The sequence below is a fragment of the Mesoplodon mirus genome (genome assembly GCF_964341445.2).
Source record: "Mesoplodon mirus genome assembly, chromosome: X".
NCBI lineage: Eukaryota > Metazoa > Chordata > Mammalia > Artiodactyla > Ziphiidae > Mesoplodon > Mesoplodon mirus.
In genome coordinates, this window is record NC_138981.1 from 41,754,805 (window position 1) to 41,778,881 (window position 24,077).

Consider the following 24,077-nt stretch of genomic DNA (forward strand, 5'->3'; position numbering starts at 1 on the left):
TGTTGTGTTAGGTGTTTGGTGCATTTTGACAAGTATATACACTATGTGGTCTTTCAAGCCTGGCTTCTTTTACTCAGCATAATACCTTTGAGGTTCATCGATGCTATATCAATAATTCATTCTTTTATATTGCTAAATATTGTGTAGATGTACCACAGTTTATCCATTTACCTGTTGAAGAATATTGTAATTGTTTCCAGTTTTCACTGATAATGAATAAAGCCACTATAAACACTGTGTACAGGTTTTGGTATGAACATAAGTTTTTACTTTTCTAGGGTAAACACCTAGGAGTGGGATCATTGGGTCCTGTTATAAATGTATGTTTAACTTCATACTTAATTGTCGAACTGTGTTCTAGAGTGACTGTACCATTTTACATTTTTACCAGCTGTTCTGCATCCTCATTAACACATGGTATTGTCACACTTTAAAATTTTCATGAACTTTAAATAAATAAGCTTCAAGGATATTTTGTACAACATAGGGAATTTAACCAATATTTTATGATAACTATAAATGGAGTATAACGTATAAAAATTGTGAATCACTGTGTTGTACACCTGTAACATGTAATATTGTACATCAACTTTATCTCAAAAAATTTCATGAACTTTGAGGGCATTATGCTAAGTGAATAAAGTCAGGCAGAGAAGGACAAATACTGTATGATCTCACTATATGTGGGATCTAAAAAAGTCAAACTCAGAAGCAGAGTGTAGATTGGTGTTTGCCGGGGGGGATGTTGGTCAAAAGGTACAAACTTCCAGTTATGAGAACTAATGTGTAGCAGTACAGTTAATAATACTGTATTGTATACTTGAAAGTTGTTTGGAGAGTAGATCTTAAATATTACCACCAAAGGGAAAAAAAAAGTGACTACATGAGGTGATGGATATGCTACCTAATCTTATTGTGGTAATCATTTCACAGTGTATACCTATATCATGTTGTATACCTTAAACTCACACGATGTTGTATGTTAATTATATCTCAATAAAGTTGGGGAAAATAGCCATTTAAATAGGTATGTAGTCGTATGTTGTGGTGTTAATTGATTTCTGTAGCTTTATAGTAGCTCTTAAAATTGGGTCATGTGAGTCTTCCAACTTTGTTCTTTTCCAAAATTGTTTTGGTTATTCTAGTTTCTTTACTTTTATGTATGAATTTTATGATCAGCCCATCTGTATCTACAAAAAATACTGCTAGGAATTTAGTTCTCATCTTACTGAATCATCCAGTTCATGAACACGGTATCTCTCTGCACTTATTTGGGCCTTATTTGAGTTTTTTTCATCAGTGTTTTGTAGTTTTCAGCATACAGATTCTGCTGCCCCATACTTTGTTAGAATTATACCTACATATTATCATGTTTCTGGAGCTATTATAAATGGTATTTAAAAAAACTTGTTTCCAATTATTCATTGTTAGTGTATAGAAATACAATTTATTTTCTGTATGTTGCTCTTGTGTCCCATGACCTTGTTGAACTCGCTTTACTTCTAGGAGTGTTTTTTATCCCCCCAGTAGATTTTGGGGTCAGTTGTGTTTTAAGGAGACGTTAAAAAAAATAAGAAAAATGTCTTTTATAATTAACTTGTGCAGCTATCATTTCTGGTGGTCTTCATTCTGCATTCTGTGTAAAGGTTTATTTCTGGTATAATTTTACTTCCACCTGAGAATTAAAAGAAAACATTTCTTAGACTATAGGTAGGTCTGCTGGTGTTGAATTCTTTCAGCTTTTGTATATCTGAAGAAGTGTACTTTCATCTTGTTTTTTTGAAAGATATTTCTACTGAGTATAGAATTGCAGGTTGACACATTTATTTTCCTTTCAGTAACTATAAAGATGTTGTTCGACTTTATTCTAGCTTACATTGATTTGGGCAAGAAAATTTCCCATAGCTGTACTGCAGCCTGAAAAGCAGTAAGCTTGGGATAATTTTAGGGCTCACATCCTTTGTTTCCCTTCTCAAGGATTATTGCCATGTGTTCTCTGATATTCAGTGTGTGAAAACCTTTGTTTCATACAGTTTCTCTGTTTTTTTTTTTTTTTTTTTTTTTTTTTTTTTGCGGTACGCAGGCCTCTCACCGTTGTGGCCTCTCCTGTTGTGGAGCACAGGCTCCGGACGTGCAGGCTCAGCGGCCATGGCTCACGGGCTCAGCCGCTCCGCGGCATGTAGGATCTTCCCGGACCGGGGCGCGAACCCGTGTCCCCTGCATCGGCAGGCGGACTCTCAACCACTGCGCCACCAGGGAAGCCCCATCTCTGGTTTTTTAGTCAATGTCATTCAGGAATAAATTTGGTCTGTTTCACTGCATCTTGGTGGGAAGCAGAAATTCAAAGACTTAAGAAATTAAATCTCAAAATTCTGTATAGAATGGAAGATTGAGGTGTCAAGAAGTGTGTCATTCCAGTAATTCAAGTGTGTGTCTTGTGTGGAGAAGCTAGATTTTAGGTTTCTCCTGAGATAAGTGGGCTGGTATTTATTTCACTGATTTAAAATAGAAATTTGAATATGAGCTTATTAGAGACTTAAACTAAATTGAAATAGTATTTTGGACAGACAGTTTTCATACTTTATATGAAAATATTTTAAGTGAGTATTTAGTGTTAAGAGAGCTTTCTTTTAAATTCAGATTTTTGGTAAAATATTCTTTCAGGATTGGTTTTTCAGATGAACTTTTTAGTGGAGCAGATTGTTAAAAGAGCCACTAATTATGGAAAATACTTGAATTTGCTTAACCTTTTATTAGTTTTACTCTTTCAATTCCTGAGTCAAAAAGCCTTTCGAGTCATTGGAAAAATTTATTCTTATGATAGGATAGAGCAGGGTTATCTTCTAGTGGTTTAGTAGACATGAGCCCTTATAACTTATCTAAGGTGTGGGTAATGTACCTGTTTGCCCCTTGATCTTTATTAATCAGCAAATAATTTGGTTGTGTTTTGTTTTATTGCTCATTCTTTGATTTTGTGGATCATAGTGGCAGATCAAGTTTCCCCCAGTATTTTTTTTTTACATTGAGTGTTTTTTCTTACTGATTTTTAGGAGTTTTGTATATTCTGAATATGAATGGTTTGTTACTGTATGTGCTGAAGGTATATTTTCCCAGTTTGTGACTTGCCTTTATATTTGTCAGTTTTGTTCTATTTTGATAAACCTGAAGTCCCAAACATTGATGTAGTTGAATTAACCTTTTCCCCCCATGACTTGCATTGTTTTGTTCTATTTTTGAAGAATTCCTACCCTATCCTTTTGTCCAAAACATTTTGCTATGCTTTTCTTCTTAAGTTTTACCTTTTATTTAGGTCTTTAATCCATTTGAAATAGGTTTTTGTATGTGTAGATGTAGGAGTCTAGTGTTTGCTTTTTTTCCCGTTAGAAATAACGTATCGGCTCGCCACCTTTATTTGGTTAGGTTATAGTTTGCCCATTTTTGTGCACGTTTCCATACATATGAAGGTGTGTTTCTGAGCTCCTTATTCGGTTACTAAATATTTGTATTAATGCGCCAGTTCTCTTTATTTCTGAATCTTTATTGTAATTCATGGTAACTGGTACCGTGCCAACTTTCTTTTGGTTATACTTGTGTAGTATTTCTAAATCTTTTTTTATATTTTAGATGTGTCTAATAAATTGTATAAATCTGGGCTTAAAAATCTATTGATAGCCTTTTTTCTTACGTAGCATACTTATTCCATTTATATTTGTTGTGATTAATTGCATTAAACAATATTCATTTTAACATATCTACATATTGATCATCTTCTTTGCTCGGCTTTTTTTCCCCCTCTCTATATGTAGTGACTTTTTGAATATGCAGAATTTATTTTCCTTGGAGCTGTAGAAATTCTTTTAGGCCACGAATGTGATAGTAGTATGCTTCAGTTTGGCCTTTACTTTGGATTGCTATTAGTTGAGGACTGTGTAGAAATTCTTGCCTGAAGTTTGTTTTACCCAGGTCAAGTGAATTCAGACTTTTGGTTACAAATACTCAGGAGATTTTCTTCTTCAATCATTGCCATTATGGGACAGGCAATTTTCCTTGTCCTTCAAGACCAGTTTTAAAATAAAATTAAAAAAATTGTTTTGTTATTGTATTTTTAGTTATATTGAGGTTGAAGGTCTAGCCCATTGAGGTCTCAGTGTTATGAGGAGGGTGTCTTATTTGACTGCTCTTCTAGGGTAGCCCCTAGGCTTTGTGTTCTATCCCTGAATGAGACCTCTAAACCCATCACTCAGGTTTACACAGACGTTCAAAATGTCCTCAGTGCAAAAAGTTGCTTCAGTACTCTCTCTACCTCTGCCTCTCTTAAGTCTCCCCCTTCCCCCAGCCCAGTCTTCCTAACTTTCTCATTTGGTCAAGTTCATAGTAAGAACCTTGTGTAAGTCCCACTGCCACCATGTTTTGTCTGACATTTTTAGTTTTCAGCAGACTGGTTGTCCAGGTTGCCTGAAGTGGGAGTGCTTCCTAATTCTTTTCATTTTATGGCACATATGGAAGAATGATAATTTGTACTAATTACTGGGAGAAACTATTGAAGGCACTTAAGGTACAATCAGTGAACAGGTTGATAGTTCATGAAAGTAGTAACTTTAGCCAATAAATATTTGGAAAAAAGTAATTAAAGAACTGAAAAAGATCGCTGCTGGTGGAACATTATATTGGTTCATTTTTGCTAGTGGCACTGTCAAAAGCTTAAATTGTGCCTCCCATTTAACTGTGAGGAAGTTAACTTGAAGAAATATAAATTGGCCAAATTATGTTCATTGGGTAATAGTAATAGTAAAAACTTGGTTAACAACCAGATACTCTTCAGTAGAAACTAATTATGGTTTAACCATTATTAAAATGATTTGCAGATGTTAATTTTGATGTAGATCTGTATACTTTGATATGGTAAGCAGTTAATGATATATAGAATGAAGGAAATAGTTTATAAACTGCATACAAAGATTTGTACAATTTGTTTATATAGTCGTCCCTCAATATCCAAGGGGGATTGGTCCCAGGACCCCTACGGACACCAAAATCCACAGATGGTCAATTCCTTTATACAAAATGGCATAGTACAGTTGGCCCTTATGTCAGCAAGTTCTGTATCCATGGGTATGGAGGGCCGACTCTGCATAGAGAAAAGTCTGGAAGAGTATATTCAGATCGATTAAAACTTTTTTTTTTTTTTAAAGCACTACCTTTGGGAAGGGGCCTTTACTGTGTTGCAGTTTTCCTAGTTTTAGGATCGTTCATTTAATAAATAAATTCTAATTGCCTACTACGCATTAGAAGTTGTAGAATTCAAAGTAGATTATTTTCAGTGGAGCTCATGGTCATAAATGTGATGTCCCGCTCCCACCCCCCCCACAGTGAAGTGCTTACTCCTTCCGTTTTTGTGCGTTTATCATTTTAGAAATGTGTATAAGGCAAATGAATGCATAATTTGCTGATAAAGATACTAAAGCAAGCATCCATGTTATAGCAGGCATAATAATATTTTACAAACTTGATCAAGATTTGGTCTACATAATCTTGTTGTATTGATAGATAGCTTTCTTCCTGTGTATTTTGGGAACTCTGAATTAAATGTGTACAGCTGAAGTGATTGGGAGAATGATTGCTTGTAAGATTGTCTGTCTACCTCTAGACAAAAGACTGGAGTAGCAAGCAAATGAAGTAAAAAAAAATGGGAAGTAAAGCCTACTGCTTTATATGGGAAATCACAGGATTATTCTGGGCTTTATTCACAGAGATCATTCTGCTGAAATTTTATCTCATACTCTCCTTGCCTCCAAATTTGAAATGTACATTCTTTTAAAGATTATCCAAGACTTAATTCACGTGTTTATAAATAATGTACTTTAGTGTAACTGCGCATTGTTATATTTAGCATGATACAGAAAAAATATTTGGAAAATAACTTGGCTGTTTTGACACAACAGCTTTTTAAAAATTTCATGTTGGGGGAATTCCCTGGAGGTCCAGTGGTTAGGACTCTGAGCTTCCACTGCAGGGGGCATGGGTTCGATCCTTGGTTGGGGAACTAAGATATCCTGCAAGCCGCGCGCCATGGCCAAAAATCAATCAATACAATAAAATAAAAATTTCATGTTGGTCCTGGGCATGTATACGTGCATGTGTAGTAATGTAGGATTCACTAGTTCATTTGGCTGCATGCGTCAACAATAAAGGTTTTAGAGTTAGTAGTAAACTAGCAACTTGCTGATGGTTGAGACAGTACAGCCTAGTTTGCTTTGTTGCAGCTCTATTTGGCATTCTGTGCCAGTTATACTAAAGAGAGAAAGTAATAACACTAGGTGAACTAAGGAGATTCAGAAGATACAAAGAAATAGGGTGAAACCATTTAACATTTTCCAGGTAATACACCACATTTTGTTTGAACTGGTATATTATCATTTATATATATGGGCAGTAGTGTTTTTCTGCCACAGGTGGCTTTTGAATATGGGAATTTGATTTTTTGTTTTGTTTTGCTGTTGATTTTTTTTTTTTTTTTATTTTATTTTTTTTTTTTTTATTTTTTTTTTATTTTTTTTTTTTTTTTTGCTGTACGCGGGCCTCTCACTTTTGTGGCCTCTCCCGTTGCGGAGCACAGGCTCCGGACGCACAGGCTCAGCGGCCATGGCTCACGGGCCCAGCCGCTCCGCGGCATATGGGATCCTCCCAGACCGGGGCACGAACCCGTATCCCCTGCATCGGCAGGCGGACTCTCAACCACTGCGCCACCAGGGAGGCCCTGATTTTTTTTTTAATGTGTGTGTCTTTTTTGGGGGGGAGGGGATAATGATGATTGCTTTTTATATGATTTAAAATAAAACAAGGTGAGAAAACATGGTAAAGAACTTAGGCTAAATCTTCCTTGTGGGATGGTGGGAACAGGAACTGGCGGCCTTATGTGTTGCTTTTGTGTTTGGTGTAGAGGTAGAGTTGTGGAAGGAGCTGTGTGTTGGAGCGTAAGAGGAAGAGCTGCTTATGGAGGTCCTCATTCTTGCAAATGACTTTAAGTCCCTAGGCATGGCCTGAGTTGCACACCTTACTGCTCAGAGGCTCTACAGCCATACTGTTTGAAGCCACCCCTGCTAGTTAGTAGCTCTGTGACCTTGAACACAGGATTTACGTTGTCTGTGCCTCAGTTTTCTTATCTGTGAAGTAGGGTCTCCCTATCTCATAGAGTAATTGTGAGGATTAAATGAATAAGTATATGTGAAGTGCTTAGAATAGTGCCTGGTACGCATCAAGAGCTCAGATATTAGCTGTCAGCACTTGAATTACGAAATTATCTAGTTTGATTTCAATAGTGTAGTTCTGTGAGAACCTTTTGCAATAGCAAAGCATTTTCAATAGTTTATTTGAAAAGAATGGTACTTAAGGTGCTAGTTTCTTGAATGATGCTGATTTACTCGATAGCGTCCAGCATATCCACTGAATGCAGAGCCCAGAGAGTCTGAGAAATCCAGGATCCATGCTGATATGCTTAAATTTTGTTAACTGACTTTGTTGTGATGCAAAAGATGTATATTAGTTGAAAAGTGGAGTGAGGGAGATAGGGTAGAGTAACAGATGTATAAGTTCTTGTATCTTCTCTAAAATGTTACGTGTGGGTGACAGTTAATTAGATTTTTTTTAAATTTCCCTTTATCCTGTTGGTATGCATTAATGATTATTTCATTAGGCTGCTTTTTTGTTTGTTTGTTTGATTTAAATGAGGAAAGAGGGCTGCATACTCATGTATTTCTTAATAAGAATTCTCAGAGGCAATCAGTTCTGGGCTGCTCTGGAACTCTACTAGGAACTAGGAACTTGGGCTCTGTTTTCCTACTCTCCATCCCCAGCTTGTGACTTCTACCATCTGGCTGATTTTCAGCTAGGGGGAGGAGGGGTTGAAGCGGAGCATGTCCTTTCCTTATATCCCATTGGCCAGAACTTAATCACCAGGCCACACCCACAAGGATGGCTGGGGATCCCAGTATTTATTCTGTGTCAGCATATGTCTAATTAAATTTAGGGATTCTATGAACAGAGAAGAAGAGGAGAAAGGATATCAGGGACTCCTATAATCTGAAGCAAGTTACAGAACAGTGTTTATATAAATATGTAAACATTAGTACTAAGGTGGGAAAAATATACGTGCTTGCACCTGCACAAAATAATCTTGAATATAGTAAGAATTTTTTACATTTGTTGCATCTGGGAAAGGGGACTGGGTGGCTGGGGTTAGGATTGGGAGAGAGACTTCACTACATACCCTTTAGAACTGGTGATGTGTAAATTTTAACTTTTCAAAAATAGTAAATGAAATTAAAAAGAGAAGAAAGGGAAGTCTGATATAAAAGTTCAGGAATGGATGTCATTAAGAATCAATAATATTATCATTTTAAGCGTGTAACCCTTCATTAAAAAAATGGCGTGTTGAAATTTCAAAAAATGGTTTAGACTCAGGTACTTTCAACCCTTTCAGATTCCTAAGGTATTTTAAAAACAGGCAAAGGCATTGCGAGTGCCTGGAAAGGGGAAGATTTCTGATTTAGGAGGCATATTTCTGGGAAGGATATCAGCTTTAGTGATGCACACATTTTTATGGTTTTGAGGGAGGAGGTCAAGATAGTATGTTTATTTAGAAATTGTGGAAATTCAAAGTGAATAAAATGTAATCATGGAATCAAGTCAGGAGAGATCCATCCACATATACACGTGTGTGTTTGTGTGTGGTTATGTATTATATATAATATTACACATTGTGTGCTTATATCCGAGAAGCTCAAGGAATCTTTAAAAAATGCAGCTCAGAATTGTATCCAAAGTAAGAACTCTCCTTTTTACCCCCCACTAAGATACCTTAGTAGTTTATGCTTTAATTCTTTGATATGAGCCAAAGAAAGATGGCCCATTTAATTTTTGGCATATTTAAGTTTTTCTCCTTTCTGATTGAACTGAATTAAACTTGTTTGTAAATTATACCCATTCACTGGTCTGATGTCTGGAACTACCCAAAGTGCAATTAATCTTCTCTCCTAAGTGACAGCTTCTTAACTATTTGAGTAAAGCTAAAGCATCCCTGATGATTCTCCTCAACTAAACTCAGTTAAAATCATTTTCACATGATAGTTTTTCCATCTTTCACCAAACTTGTAACCTTTTTTATGTTACCACCTGTTAAAATGTGGCACTCAGAACTAAAGATAATTTTGGAGATCTGGTCAGAGCAGACCTTGGTGAGCTGATTATTGGTGTTGATTTGTGTAATATACTTCATTAATTTGGACCATGAATACATTTTTAGTAGCCCTATTTCATGGATGACATGTTGACCTGCAGTCTGCTTCAATCCCTAGTCAGCTGCTAAACCATCTTTTATGTCTGTGGCTGTTTTTAGGAATTATGGGCAGGACTTAGGAATTATGGGCAGGACTGCATGCTTGCTTTTATTATATTCAACCTAAAAGTTTGGTTCATTTAAAATATCAGTGATTTATATCTTAATGGAAATGAGTTTAAATAACTAATAAGATTAATCCATAGCATCCTGACTTGCAGCTCCTAAGAAATGGAAGTTTAGGACAAAGAAGAGAGGGTTATTCGAGAACCTAAAATAATAACATGACATTGCTTCATTAATTCAAGAAATGTATATTAAGCCCCTATCATGTGATCATGGGTTGGGATATAGCCCTTCCCCTGACGGAGCTTACAGGTGAGGGAGGCAGTAAGCATCTGGGAACCTGATAGAAGAGGAAGGGCTTCAGAATGGGAGCCACCAAACTAGGACTGTGTTGAGATTCTGTCTCTGGGCATTCATAGCAGGCATTACAAAGAAAGAAAGAAAGAGAAAAAAAGGAAACCATTTGGGGTATTTAAATCTACATTAGTTTTCTCTACCATTTGTATATCACCCAACTACTTCAGCTAATCTTTCAAATTGGAAAAAACCCCACATTTGTTTAGATGTTGCCTATACTTAACAATTCTAAAATAGTAACAACTCATATTTTAGCTAGGGATTGACCAAGTTTATCATAAAAGACTTTAATGCTTAACATAAAAAAAAAACCAAATTATTTACACGTCTGTGTTTATGAGCGGTAATCTGTCAAGGTTTAGAAATAGCGGGTAATGATAATATTACTATTCTGAGATAACTGTTTTTTCAAATAATAAAAACAAAGCAGCTACCGAGCACAAATTATATTGAACATTGTGGAAAATGGCACTGTAATGGGAGGAAGACATCCAGTCTCTCTACGTAGCTGGGAGAATCTTTACTCTCCTTTGATTCTAGTATTTAATGATTAACTGTTTTATTTCCCTTCTAAATGTTTTTTTTTTTCAAGTAGGTTGTAACGATTATAGATGTGTAAGCCACTAACTATAAACAACTATAGGATTTTAAAGTGATTTTTGTGGAAGGTCTTGCTCATCCCCAGTGCAAGATATACCATTATTTTTATAGGTTTTTCATTTATAAAAATAAGAAATTTTGCTTTCTTAATATTTAGCATGTGGGTTGAATATTCGTTGTTTTTAAGCTTTAAAAATTACCTAGTCTACACTGTTCATTTGCCATATGTCTATATAAATTTAAACACAAATTTAATGAAATAATTTAAAAATTCAGTTGTGTTGCACTAGCCATGTTTCAAGTGCTCAATAGCCACATATATCTAGTATATTGGGCAGCACAGATTATAGAACATTTTTGTCATTGCAGAACGTGCTCTGTTGAATGATGATGATCTAGTACAAATGATTTTCGTTCACATTTCTGACTATCCTTACACTAAAGGTAGTATGAATCCTGGAGGAAAGCATAATAATTTTTAAGTTTAATTATGAAAAATTGTAAAATGAACAAAATAAAAAGTTTCCATATGGCTGGACTATAGACTTTCTATTTTTATCATTTGTTTTATATTCTAGTTGTTTTTCTATGCATATGTGTACAAAACCATACTTATCCTATATGGCGATGATTTTATTTGTGCACATTTAAAATGAAAAAAGAAAAAGCAAGAATATAAAAGTAAACCTTTTAGAATGTTAAATTGATACAGCCACTATGGAGAACAGTATGGAGGTTCCTTAAAAAACTAAAAATGAAACTGCCATATGACCCAGCAATCCCACTACGGGGCATATACCCTGAGAAAACCATAATTCAAAAAGAGTCATGTAGGGCTTCCCTGGTGGCACAGTGGATAAGAATCTGTCTGCCAATCCAGGGGACACTGGTTTGATCCCTGGTCCCGGAAGATCCCACATACCGTGGAGCAGCTAAGCCCGTGCGCCACCACTACAACTACTGAAGCCCGTACGCCTAGAGCCCGTGCTCCACAACAAGAGAAGCCACCCCAATGAGAAGTCTGTGCACCATGTCGAAGAGTAGCCCCTGCTTGCCGCAACTAGAGAAAGCCTGCACGCAGCAACGAAGACCCAACACAGCCAAAAATAAATAAAAAACTAAAAAAAAGGGTCATGTACCACAGTGTTTATTGCAGCTCTATTTACAATAGCCAGAACGTGGAAGCAACCTACGTGTCCATCAACAGATGAATGGATAAAGAAGATGTGGCACATATATACAATGGAATATTACTCAGCCATAAAAAGAAACGAAATTGAGTTATTTGGAGTGAGGTGGATGGACCTAGAGACGGTCATACAGAGTGAAGTAAGTCAGAAAGAGAAAAACAAATACCGTATGCTAACACATATATATGGAATCTTAAAAAAAAAAGGTTCTGAAGAACCTATGGGCAGGACAGGAATAAAGACGCAGACATAGAGAACGGACTTGAGGACACGGGGAAGGGGGAAGGGTAAGCTGGGACGAAGTGAGAGAGTGGCATGGACATATATATACTACCAAATATAAAATAGATAGCTAGTGGGAAGCAGCCACATAGCACAGGGAGATCAGCTCAGTGCTTTGTGTCCACCTAGAGGAGTGGGATACGGAGGGTGGGAGGGAGACGCAAGAGGGAGGAGGTAAAGGGATATATGTTTATGTATAGCTGATTCACTTTGTTATACAGCAGAAACTAACACACCATGTAAAGCAATTATACTCCAATAAAGATGTTAAAAAAAAAGTAACCCTTTTAACAAGAAATATTTTTGCTTTATAGAAGTTTGCCTGAACTTTGTTCTAAATCTAAACTGACTACATATCATCTATGTTTAAAACTAGCCTTTTAATGAAACTCATTACTATAAAAACACTGTTTCATTCTAGGTTATTTTATGAGTTAGTAGTATTGGAAAATTGCCCCATTTATTTATTTTCCTTTAAATGCTTTTTAAAAATTGTTAGTATTTGCCTGTATCTAATATCAGGGCTTATCTCAAACACTTCAAATAAATTCATGAAGTTCCACCATGAAATGGTGACACAAGGTGCTTGGAACGTTTATTCTGCCTTTTTGCTCATCTTCATTTTGTTTGGTATTTGGCTCTGTCATCGTCATTTTTGACCACTAACATTAGTTGGTAGGTTTAGGTACATGCTGGCCTTGTTGGAAATTACTATGAATCTGTTGATTGAGTCTGAGTGTCCGTTCTGATATTTGCCTGGTGTTGTGTTTCGTGATGATCAGAGTTGTGTATAGTACTCACTTTAGATGTGTTCCTTTTTTTAATGGAATGTGGAAGATAGGTAATAGATGATCATGCTAGTGGCATCAATGTTTGGTGATAAGAGGAAGTATAGGATGTTGCCATCTTTTTGCTTAGATTATTAAAGAAAATTTATTCGTGTTTGTATCTTGAAATCTTTTTCACCATGAAACTATATTTGCTTGTAAATTTAATGCTAATCAGCCATGAGAAATTATCAGAGAGCAGTAGCAAAAGTTTCTAACTATCTAACTAAGAGTTTAAAAAACAAAGACAATAACTAGCTTTTTTACAATGCCATTATTAGCTTTAAAAAGTCATTTTATTTAGTGTAAAAATTAATAATTGTCATACTGTAGCCCAATAATTTTATGAATTTCAGTGATATTAAAAATCACTGAAATAAATTATATTTTTGTACTCTAACCATCTGCCAGATAGGATTATATATGACTTAAATAAAGAGGATCTTGAAATTTCATGCCTCCAAATTATAGTAATTTCTGAGATGTCAGTGTAGCATTCAGGCTCTTTTAATTATAAGGAAGCAGAATGATAAGTTTTCAGTGATTGTGATTTGGTATATATGCACATTTAGATAGTTAAGAGTGGAATAAGAACTGAAGACAGTCCCTTTTAATAAATGTTAGACTTTAAGGATGGTAAAATCATCCCAAAATTCGCCTTGTTTAGGATGGCTTCTCCAAACTTGATAAGTATTTATGTATGTGCTTTGGATAGGTAAATTTTAAATTTTGAAACTCTTCATCAAAGGCTCTGTATTTTACAGGAGAGGAAAAATTAAGGCATTTTGAGTGGGTACCATGCCCCACATCACACTTTCTTATCCCATCAAAAGCTCTTGAAGCGGTGGTGAAAGGATTTTTTGATAATGGAAACTATTTTTTATGGACACCAAACCTGAGAGTGTACTCAGACATTTGAGAAATCATACACATTTTTTTCTTCAGTGACTCCAGGACACAATAAAGCCTAACAACATTGTAGTGTAGATTGTTAGGGAAATTTTGACAAAATTATTGGGGTGCTTGAAACAATCCTGGAAGAGTTGGAGCTTTTTATCTTAACCTAAGTAGAAGGTAGAGAAACAATTATTAAGTACCTATGGAGTGCTAAGCACTGTGATAAACCCTTAGAGAAGTTTTCTAGTTTTAATCCTTTAATCAGCCCTTTGAGTGTTATTAAAACTGAGAATCAGAGACGATAAGTTCCCCAGGATCTCCTGTAGCTAATGATGACTGGAATTTGTCAGACTCCAGAATCCTGTTCTTTCCATCATTCATTTTTTTCCCCCTGCACTCTTCTGGATTACAAGAAAAGAATGATATCCTTAAAATACTGTTACTTTTTTTCTTCAGGGAACAAACTGAGAGTGAGTGCATATGCATGTATTGGAATGGGGGTAAAATTAGGAATAGAGTTAGAGTTGGTGGGTATGACGTGTATCATAAGAAGATAATTGAAAGACAATTGAAAGTTTATGGTAGTCTGAGTGGGTAGAGGTGATGGTAAAAAGTAGCTCTTCAGTATAAATCGTAGTTATTATTACTCTGGAGATTCTGTGAATTCTCATGTGATTCAATAAAGTTCTTCCCATTTGTGGAAAAGATTGATATATTTGTTTATGTCAACATGGACCACAGTAAAAATTTAGATTTACAGCTAATGAATAAAGTTATCAAAGTGTTCCTACATTATCTTATTTGGCAAGTATTTCCTTTTTATAAGTAGGAAAAGCACTTACGCCATAATTAGTGGTTCTTTTAATAAATAGGTATTTTAGAAGAATGCTGCATTGGCTATATCTGAGGAAGTAAAATATACTGATTTCTTGGGTGATTGAATGGAGGATTATATGCATTATCTCAGGAAGGAAATGTATTTTAGGGTTTTGTCTTTTTCTTAAATGTTTGTATTTTTTATTTCTAGGCTGTTCGCTGCTACGAATCTCTAATCTTAAAAGCTGAAGGAAAAGTGGAATCTGATTTCTTTTGTCAATTAGGTCACTTCAACCTCTTATTGGAAGATTATCCAAAAGGTAATTTTTTCCCCTTGTTAATTACTGTTTGATTTATATATGTATTCAAAATAACTGTAATTGTACTCTATCGGAGGTATTACCATTTTTACTTCTAAGAAATTATGAGCTTGTGAACATCCTAAAAACAATGAGAAAAGTGGAGTAGATGGAAATGGGAAAAGTTCACATGACTCCATGTAAATCAGCAGTAAGTTGACCATTCAGCTAAACTGATAACCACCTACATGTGTACCACTGTTTTGTTCTGCCTTGTGAAAAATTCCTGCTTTTTTAAAGGCTCAACTATAGTAGAAAGTGAGCCATTGATGGACACTTTGGAAAAGTAACACAAACTCAGCATTTCTCTTCTTTATCCTTTAACTTCCATTTTAGCTAGAAAATATTTGAATGAAAACCTGGTCTGTAGCCATGTTATTGTAAAGGTAAGTAACATAGAGAGATGATCACACATGAGCTTGAGCGTTGGATAAAGCATTTTTTTATTCATTTGAAAAGTTTTTCCTGTCAGAAGTAAGTGAGTTAAATTATTGAAGGTAGCCCCCCAAGATGTGTTCTTTTTATGGTACCAAGCTGCTGACCCAGGCCATTACTCACTTAGGAAGTTAAAAGCACCCCCCAAACACCACACCCCTCAGTACCAAAGGCAAAGAAAAACTATATTCTTATATTCAATAACATTTTTAACCTTTTGATGATAGTAAACATTTTAATGTGGAGTGGATAGACTTATGCTGTTTTCCACAAATGTATTTAGGTGGGCTGAACAACTGAAAGGTTGTTCAGGGCTAGAGTGAAGGATTGTTCGTGTTTAATTATGTTAGGTCAAGTGAATACTTCCCTAATGAAAATACAATTTTACTTTGAGACAGGTATGCTGTGGGGTTTGAAATTAGGCTTATTCCCCAGCTCACCTCTGTGGTTCAGCTGCATTACTTTTAACAGATTATATAAACATCCCTGAGCTTCTATCTGTAATCTGTAAAACGAGGGGAGGATGTGGTAGCTGCTCAGGGGTTTTGGGATTCCTGTGTGAAACTGGTTAGTACTTAGCAAAGTGACTTCAGGGTAATAGGTATTGATAATTATTTAACAATCTATTAGATACTTTAATTAAAACAGTAACTTATTTAAAGGAAGGCATTATACAAAAGAAATAATACAGAGTTCTGCACAATCTGATTTTTCAATGTTGCACCTTTTATTTGGAGAGCGCACTAGTTTAAGAGCATATAAACAGAGACCCAGACTTGAAAATTAGGTTTGCATATGTGGCTGTATGTCCTTATTGCTTAGTGGTCATTTAAAATAAATGAAAAAAATATATATATAAGCTTTTAAAACTTTATTAGTATATGAATTTAGCTACATTTTCCATTTATAAAATGTTTGGCTGTGAAGGTAATGAAGAATCCAGGGATATTTGTTTTGGAGGTATTTTTTTATTTTTTGGAAGGTGTGGTAGGGGGCATGTGGCAACTAGACAATGTTGGCAAATTAGCTGGTAGGAGTAATCTAGAAAGATGGGAGAAGAGAGGGATAACCCAAGGATTTAAGTCCTTGAAAAGGTGTGCTCTGGGACCCGTTGGCTGTTGTGTAGATGAACTGGCCATTGATAATTTGTAATAGGAAGAAGAGGAAGGAGAGAATGAATGCAGAGGTATACATTTGTATTTCAGTATATTTTAGTATTTCAAGCTGATGGCTTCTTATTTCCTAGACGAGAGTTGTTGTTTGAATTCATCCTTGAGGCTTTATTGACCACATTTCCACTTAAAAAAAATCCTTTAAAAGTACTAATTATTGAACTCTTTCTATCCATTCTCTTCACGGTCATCCCAGAAGTCCCAGACTAGAGCCAGTCTCTAGTAGCCCCTTCCACACATCATCACCAATTTATGGAGACATTTGTTACCTCAGGCTACTTTCTCCTTTTTTCTTTGGAACCAGTAAAAGATGAGAACCTCTAGCCCCAGCCAAATAGATGTTTACTTTTAGAGAACAGATTACAAACCATAACTTACTGGGAAATAAACATAAACTGTTCAGTGAACATGTGAGTAGACTGCTCAGATGTATGTATGTATGTGGGGGATTTACTGGCCCTGTTTATTCTGAGGACAGTTCTTTAAATACTGTCCTGAGTCCTCTTGTGCATGAAATTTTCAGAGTTTGGGGTTTCTTATGAAAAACTGCTTCTACTTTTGGAGTAGAAAATGGTAGAAAATATTTTGTGTACATTTTGGACCGTGGTTTTTCTGCCCTTATTTCTTACTCTGATCTCATCTACTCCCTGTCTTATATGAATTTCTAAAAATTTCTGATCTGTAGATAGTATACTTTGGTTGTCATTACTGTTATGGATTTATTAATTAAAAATTACCTTTTCTGTCATTACAGAGGAACTTGAAGGGGAAGATAAAAAGACCTAATAAAACATTTTTTTAGTCTTTCTGGTTGGTGATATGTATGAAGAATTTTAAAAATTTTCCATCACTTGATTTGGTTATTAGGCTTCTAGGAATTTATCCTGAAAAAGTAATTGGTTAGAGGATTGCGGGAAAATGGAGGCTGGAGGCTCATTGCACTTAGCCTGTTGTTGGTTGGATTCCTCTGCAGTGAGTTTAGCATACAAGATGTTTAGTATGGAGTACCTTTAGGATCAGCACTGTGGAAGGTGGGAAATGGAACCAGGATTGGACAGAGGGAGAAGTTAAGCTGTGACAGCCTTGGCCACCTCCATGGGGAGCCCCGGAGCTAGAATGGCTATCACTGGTTGGGCCAAGATGACCAGGCCATTATACTCCATCCATTCCATACTGGACATGGGAAGGAGTGTGACCTCAGGCAAGGTTGCTCTCCTCAGCTTAAGACAACTCACTGCTAGAGGCTCTCTTGTACGCAAGACTGCCAACAGTCCTTCCTTGAAGTGGGATTTGAGTGGTTCTTTATAGTGTCTATCATACCTCCTTTCCACTCCTACCCCCACAGCTAACCTGTCAACCTCAGCTGAACCAAACAGCTGATGGGGCTGTCAGACAGACTGCCTTAAGCCATGGAGATGGTACTGTGATTTCTCTTCTTTGAGTTGAAGAACAACCTGAGAGACAGAGAACCCTGGGCTGAAGGACAAGTGTATATATTCTTGTGAATATATGTGATGGGTCTCAGGCGCAGTTTAATTAATAGAAATTATATGTAAATATTTGTGAATATGTATGGCAGATTATAGGAGAGAATCGTCATTAAGTTAAGTTGATTGCTTAGAAAATCCGGTAGTAAAGTACCTCAGTACACAGCAAAGTTATAAAAAGATAGAAACTCTGAGGTAAGAGACTTGGGGTGCAGATAGTAAAAATTCCAGAAGTAAAAAAATTAGTTGAAGGAGATACAATAATTAATCATTCCTGATATTAGTATGAAAACCTTGACACTTTTACAAATAGTTTCTTCATGGTTTGTGGTAAGCTGAAAGTTTTCCCTGAAATTCCACCTGACAATAGATTTTTCTCCCTTTCCTCCTTCCTTCAAGTAATTGGTCATTTGTTGCATTGTCTATCTATCACTTTTGGGCAAAGTAGGTTTTGGTTGTTTTAGTTCCTCAGTAATTATAAATGGCTAGGGCAAGTTACATGCTAAGAGTTGCTTATGTGGAGAAGTCTCAAGTCAGAGTTGGTGAGCTTTTTTTGTCTTTCTCTCTTTCTATGTTTCTTGGGTGGAATGACAACACTCCATCCTAGGATATATACAGTATAAGGACATAAAGTGCATGTTTTCCAATAATAGATCTTGAGTTTGGCTTCTCCAAAAATTGCCTTTTTTTGGATCCTTGCATGGTTCATCTCTTTATTGTCATGGTTGTTGGAACTAAAGGTTGTCATTCTTTTAAGAATCTGCTCTTTGTTTAAAAGTTCTTTCAGATAGTCATTGGGATAGTTTGCATAGTATATATGATACAAATTTACTTTGTGTTGAAATAGTAAAATGAAATGAAAATCCAGAATACTGATATAAACTGGCATGTAATAGACATAGAATGAATATGATGTACCTTTCTGAAAGCTGATACAGTTAAGGTGATCATTCATGTGTTTTCATTGCATTTGTAGTCATTGTACCCTCTTTCTCTATATAACTTTATTTAAACCTATTTACTGATATAAAAAAATCACTTGTGCCTCCACTCCCTCTCATCACAATTTGGGAATAATTGATTTTGTTCAGTCTACTTGTGGCCTAGAATTAGAAAATGCAATTGAGAAAAATAACCCAAGGGAAAAAAATAGTGACCATAACCCAGGTTGTCAGAAGTCCATATCCAGGCAACGAGCAAAAGTCGTAGCTTCAAGAACTAGAGAGCTGGTGGTAGAACACATTGAAGGAATACAAATAAGACAGCTACTTGATGGTTCTTGTAGTAAACCAAATGTGCGATATTAAAAACCTCAAGGAGGGACTTCCCTGGCGGTCCAGTGCTTGAGACTCTGCCTTTCCACTGCAGGGGGCACAGGTTCGATCCCTAGTTGGGGAACTAAGATCTCGCATGCTGCGTGGCCAAAAAAATAAAAAAATAAAAATAAAGACCTCGAGGAGTATATTATTTTAATAACGACAAAGAAGTAGTAAATCTGAGATCTCAGTAGATGTATTAATTTGACTTGAAAACCTCAGTGAAGATGCTGATAGAGGAGTAAAAGGATTCCAGATTTGTTTCTTTGCTTTTCCAACTTCCTGTCTGCTTGTCTCTGTAATCTTAGGAACAAAGGTCTGTCGTGTTGGATACTATCCAGAGGGTTTTTCAAATGTTAATGTGTATGAATGCTACATATAAGGGAAGATGTGTTTTAGGCAGTCATAGATTTGAGAAGGCAGAAAGGTGCTAGGGAGTTAGGTACATCAGTCATTTATATACAGTGAAGCAGTTAGTATAAGCTCTCTGAGATCTCATTTATCCCAGGGCATAAATACAACTTTTTAGTTCAGCCTCAGATAAAAATAATCAAAGATCTGTTGACCTAATAATAATAATCTTAGGCAGTCACAACTTGTTCTGGCCTAAAGATGACAGTCAGTGCAACTGACAGATTTACTTGTACTTCTTTTCTTTCCTTTTCTTCCATACCCATAGACTCACCTGTGAGCAGCTAACCTGCTGCCTATAGTGTTATACATTGGGCTAGAGATGAAAAGAGAAATGCTGGGTTCTGCCTGCAGTTAGTGCATAGTCTAATGTGAGTGTAGATTGAATTTTAAATATTTTTCTTCCTTGCATTTCTGTTGTATCTTACTCTGAAGGAGACTCCCTTTTTCTGGCAGAAAGTTAAATTTAACTTCCTTCTTATTTGCATTTGTATTTTTGCTTTTTTGTTTTCTTTTGCATTTAATTTTTTTAGACCTGGTTACTTTGTTAGTACTCTGCCAGTTTTCTATAATCCTTTAAATTCATTATATTTTTGTCTCTTTTTTTAAGTCTACACAGACTAAATGGGCTTATTTAAAAACAAAATAAAACTCAAAATTATGAAAAAAGTCTGTCTGTAAATAAAGTTGATTCCAACGATTAAAAAGATCTGACCTTTGGAAATTTGTTGATAGAGAGTTGAAATTAATATGTTTGAGCACACCATTCTTGGTTAAGTGGCAAAAGAAAACGACAGTCTTGCCTGAAGTACTGTTAAAAAGATTTCCTAGTGGGATGAACAAGGACTTCTTTTTTTTTTTTTTTTTTGTGCGGTACGCGGGCCTCTCACTGTTGTGGCCTCTCCCGTTGCGGAGCACAGGCTCCGGACGCGCAGGCTCAGCGGCCATGGCTCACGGGCCCAGCCGCTGCGCGACGTGTGAGATCTTCCCGGACTGGGGCATGAACCCGTGTCCCCTGCATCGGCAGGTGGACTCTCAACCACTGCACCACCAGGGAAGCCCGAACAAGGACTTCTTGAGCCAGTAAATAACTCAGGGATCTCCAAGTGAAGATTAGGTGATTTAGGGAAGGAAAAGCCCATTAGACGTATGGTACAATCCTGAAACCGATTTTAAGCATTATAAGTATGTCTAAATATATGATTTCCCTCATTCTCTATTAAGGACTTAAGGAAAATCTAGTTACAGTGGAGTAGGAATTTTTTTTCACAATAGGTTAACTGACTTAAAGATTGGAAATAAGGACTGTGCTTTGGTTAAAAGGATTTCATTAGAGAGACTCTGGTGATGGGTACTTGTAGAGTTTTAATGATTTATTTGGATTAGGAAACATGTTAAATATGTTAAGGTCTTTCTTAAAATATAGGATCCTAGGCCTAATGGAGTAAAGTATAATTGTTGAGAAATGTGTAAATGAATGGAAAGATAACAGATGCTCATTGAAGTGTCTCATTTACAAATCTGTGCTTGAAATTTGGGGCATTTACTTTTGTGACTTTGAATTTGAGGGCTTGTATTTATTTCTCAGTTCATCATATTGTAGTATGGATGCCATGTTTCTCCCAATTGATAATCACATAGGCTTCTTGTACCTCGGTTTCAGTGACATCATACTGTCTCTTTAAGGGCTCTTCAAATTCTAAAATGGGAATTTTGTGAAGTCATGTAATATATATTGTTTTTCAGGTTATTGGAAACATACCCTTCAAGTTTGTTGAAATTCCTGTTAAAAGGGCAGTCCAGGCTTGATGTGGTGCTTGCACAAAATTGTCAGGGACCCTGGCTTCTCTTGGTTAGGAGGCACAAGTATCAAAGACTTGATTCTAGCTTGAACAATAAGGAGATTTATTCCCTCATATAATTGAAAGTTCATAGGTGAGTTGTGCACTAGATATAGTTCAAAGTCTAGAAGTATCCAGTACTTTCCATCTGTTTCTGCTGCTATCTTCTATGGGCTTCATCTTAAGAAGAGTTCCCCTTGTGGTGGCAGTTGGTGATATATGCTTCCTTGTTGACATCAGGCAGTAGAGAGAAAACACCTTTTCCATGACTGTTCTCTATAAATCCGTCAAACCTTATTTGACTATTCTGTCTAGCTTGGTAAGTTGGTTTGCTTTTCTTTTTAGAAAACCATTAATCAGTGATCTTTATGAGCTAGCTACACTCATGTATGAAGAACGAGAAAGCAGAAGATGGCTTGAAATCACCTCTTCCTCAAAACTGGAAAAATTACAGTCTAAATGTCCTTCCAGTGATAGGTTGGTTGGCATCATCTTTGTGCAAAAATGATGAACATTATTCAAATAAGTTACTTGTTCAGATACGTGATGATTTTTTTGGGTGATGCTCCTCTAATTTGAACATACTCAGGAAGTTCTCTATGTGGTATTCTATATGGTATTCATTTTGGCTGCTTACTGATAAACAGTATGAAAACATTATACCTGGAGTTTTAGAAAATGTTAATTTCCACCCTCCCCATTTTTTTCAGTATAAAATTCTGTTACACGTGTTGAAAATCTTATTTGAAAATATGTTACTCTTTTTAAAAATTGAGGCATAATTGATATATAACTATTAGTTTCAGGTGTATAACATAATGATTTGATGTTTTCATATATTGTGGAATGATCATAGTAAGTCTAGTTAACATCTGTCACCATACACAGTTACAATATTTTTTCTTGTGATGAGAAGTTTTAAGATTTACTCTTAGCAGCTTTCAAATATGCAATACAGTATTATTAATTATAGTCATCATGCTGCACATTACACCCCCGTGACTTATTTATTGCTCATGAGTTTTTTAAAAAAGACTCTACCAATTCTAATGTGCATGTATAACCTTTACTTTACTTTGTTACCGCCTGCCCCTCACTGAGTTTTTGGATTGACAAGTGCTACAGTTGACTGTTCAACAACACGGGTTTGAGCCTTGCAGGTCCTCTTATATGTGGGATTTTTTCAGTACATATATGTACTACTATTTTTATCATCCATGGATGTGGAATCTGTGCACACGCAGGGCCGACTATAGGATCTGATCACAGTGGATCTTGGTATCTACGGCAGGTCCTGGGACCAATAATCCACTGCAGATACTGAGGGACGACTGTACCTTAATTTTTTCCAGAGCCTGTTATACCTTGAGATGGATTTAGGGGTATGGGATGCCCTATTTTGGAATTGAGTTGGAGTTTGGGGTAAGGTAATTGTGGGCTGGGTTTTGTTTTGTTTTGTTTTGTTTTTTGATTGTATGAAAGGGAGCAGCACAAAAGGAATACAGTTGACCCTTGAACAACAGGGGTTTGAACTTCACAGGTCCACTTACACATGGAATTTTTTCAATAGTAAATACTATAGCACTACATGATCTGTGGTCGGTTGAATCCGAGGATACAGAACTGTGGATCCAGAGAGCCGTCGATAAGTTATACTTGGCTATTCTACTGTGCGGAGGTCAGTGCCCCTTACATCTGTGTTGTTCAAGAGTCAACTGTAGTTCCTTTGCTCTTTGAAGTGGTTGAGCTCTTAGTCATTTTTGGAAGTGAAATCCCTTGTTAGAACAAACGACCCATCACATTCTGGAGTATTAATCCATTTATCAGATTTGGTCTCTGAGGAAGGTCAAGTTGTTTCAAGAGGTTGCCCAGATTCTGTTCAAGTGCAGGTCTGAAATGTGACCATGGTTTTACTTCCTTGAACTCCTATATATTTGACATTTGTTACCATGTCTGACTATGAGTAGGGATGCCCCAGAGTTTAAATTGTTTGGTTTTAAATATCACTATCTGCTGGGAGGTGGGTATGATGGGAATTTTGTTGTAATGTTTCTTAAAACTTGTTAATTGATTTTGAAATGGGACATAATTGTGACTCATGCTTATTTTCCTTCTTTCAGCATTATCTGCATACCAGAGGTACTACAGTTTACAATCTGACTACTGGAAGGTTAGTGCACATTTGCATTCCCCTTCCCTTCCCCTCTTTCCCTCTTCCCCTTCCCTTCCCTTCCCCTCTTCCCTCCCCTTCTCTTCTCTGGCAGATTACTGCTGTTTATACTCAAAACAAATTGTGCTCTTGCTTTTTTGTTTGTTTTGTTAATTGAAAATATTACTTCTAGGCAAAAGGGATTGGAAAGGGAAAAATGAGTGTTCTTCACTTGTGCTGTCTTGTATGATCAACTTGTATTTCGTTAAAAGAATTAGATTATTCTGACACAGTTTGTTGGCCAAAGATGATCCAAAGTGTGAAAGCTGAAGCCATTAAAATCAAATGGCAACAAAATGATTCTTCAGTTTTCTTAAGTTGGTACCTAGGAATAAAAGAAGTCTGAAGATGGCTGTATCAGGCTGAAAAGGGAAGGCATAAATGAAAATCTTTATTGGTATAGTCTGTCTATAATTGGAGCTCTGAGGACAGCTGAACCTAACCATTTTTTAAAAGACCAATACCTAAATGAAGAACT

General features: G+C 36.2%; 1 protein-coding gene across 8 annotated transcripts in view; it reads left to right on the plus strand.

The window, feature by feature from the left end:
- KDM6A (lysine demethylase 6A) overlaps positions 1-24,077 on the plus strand; it is a 207,013-nt gene that overhangs the window by 59,187 nt on the left and 123,749 nt on the right. For all 8 annotated transcript variants that reach the window (XM_082609054.1, XM_082609056.1, XM_082609055.1 and 5 more), the window contains exons 3-4: positions 14,581-14,689; positions 23,511-23,560. In XM_082609054.1, coding sequence (XP_082465180.1) covers positions 14,581-14,689; positions 23,511-23,560 — 159 coding nt within the window. The remainder of the gene's footprint in view (positions 1-14,580; positions 14,690-23,510; positions 23,561-24,077) is intronic.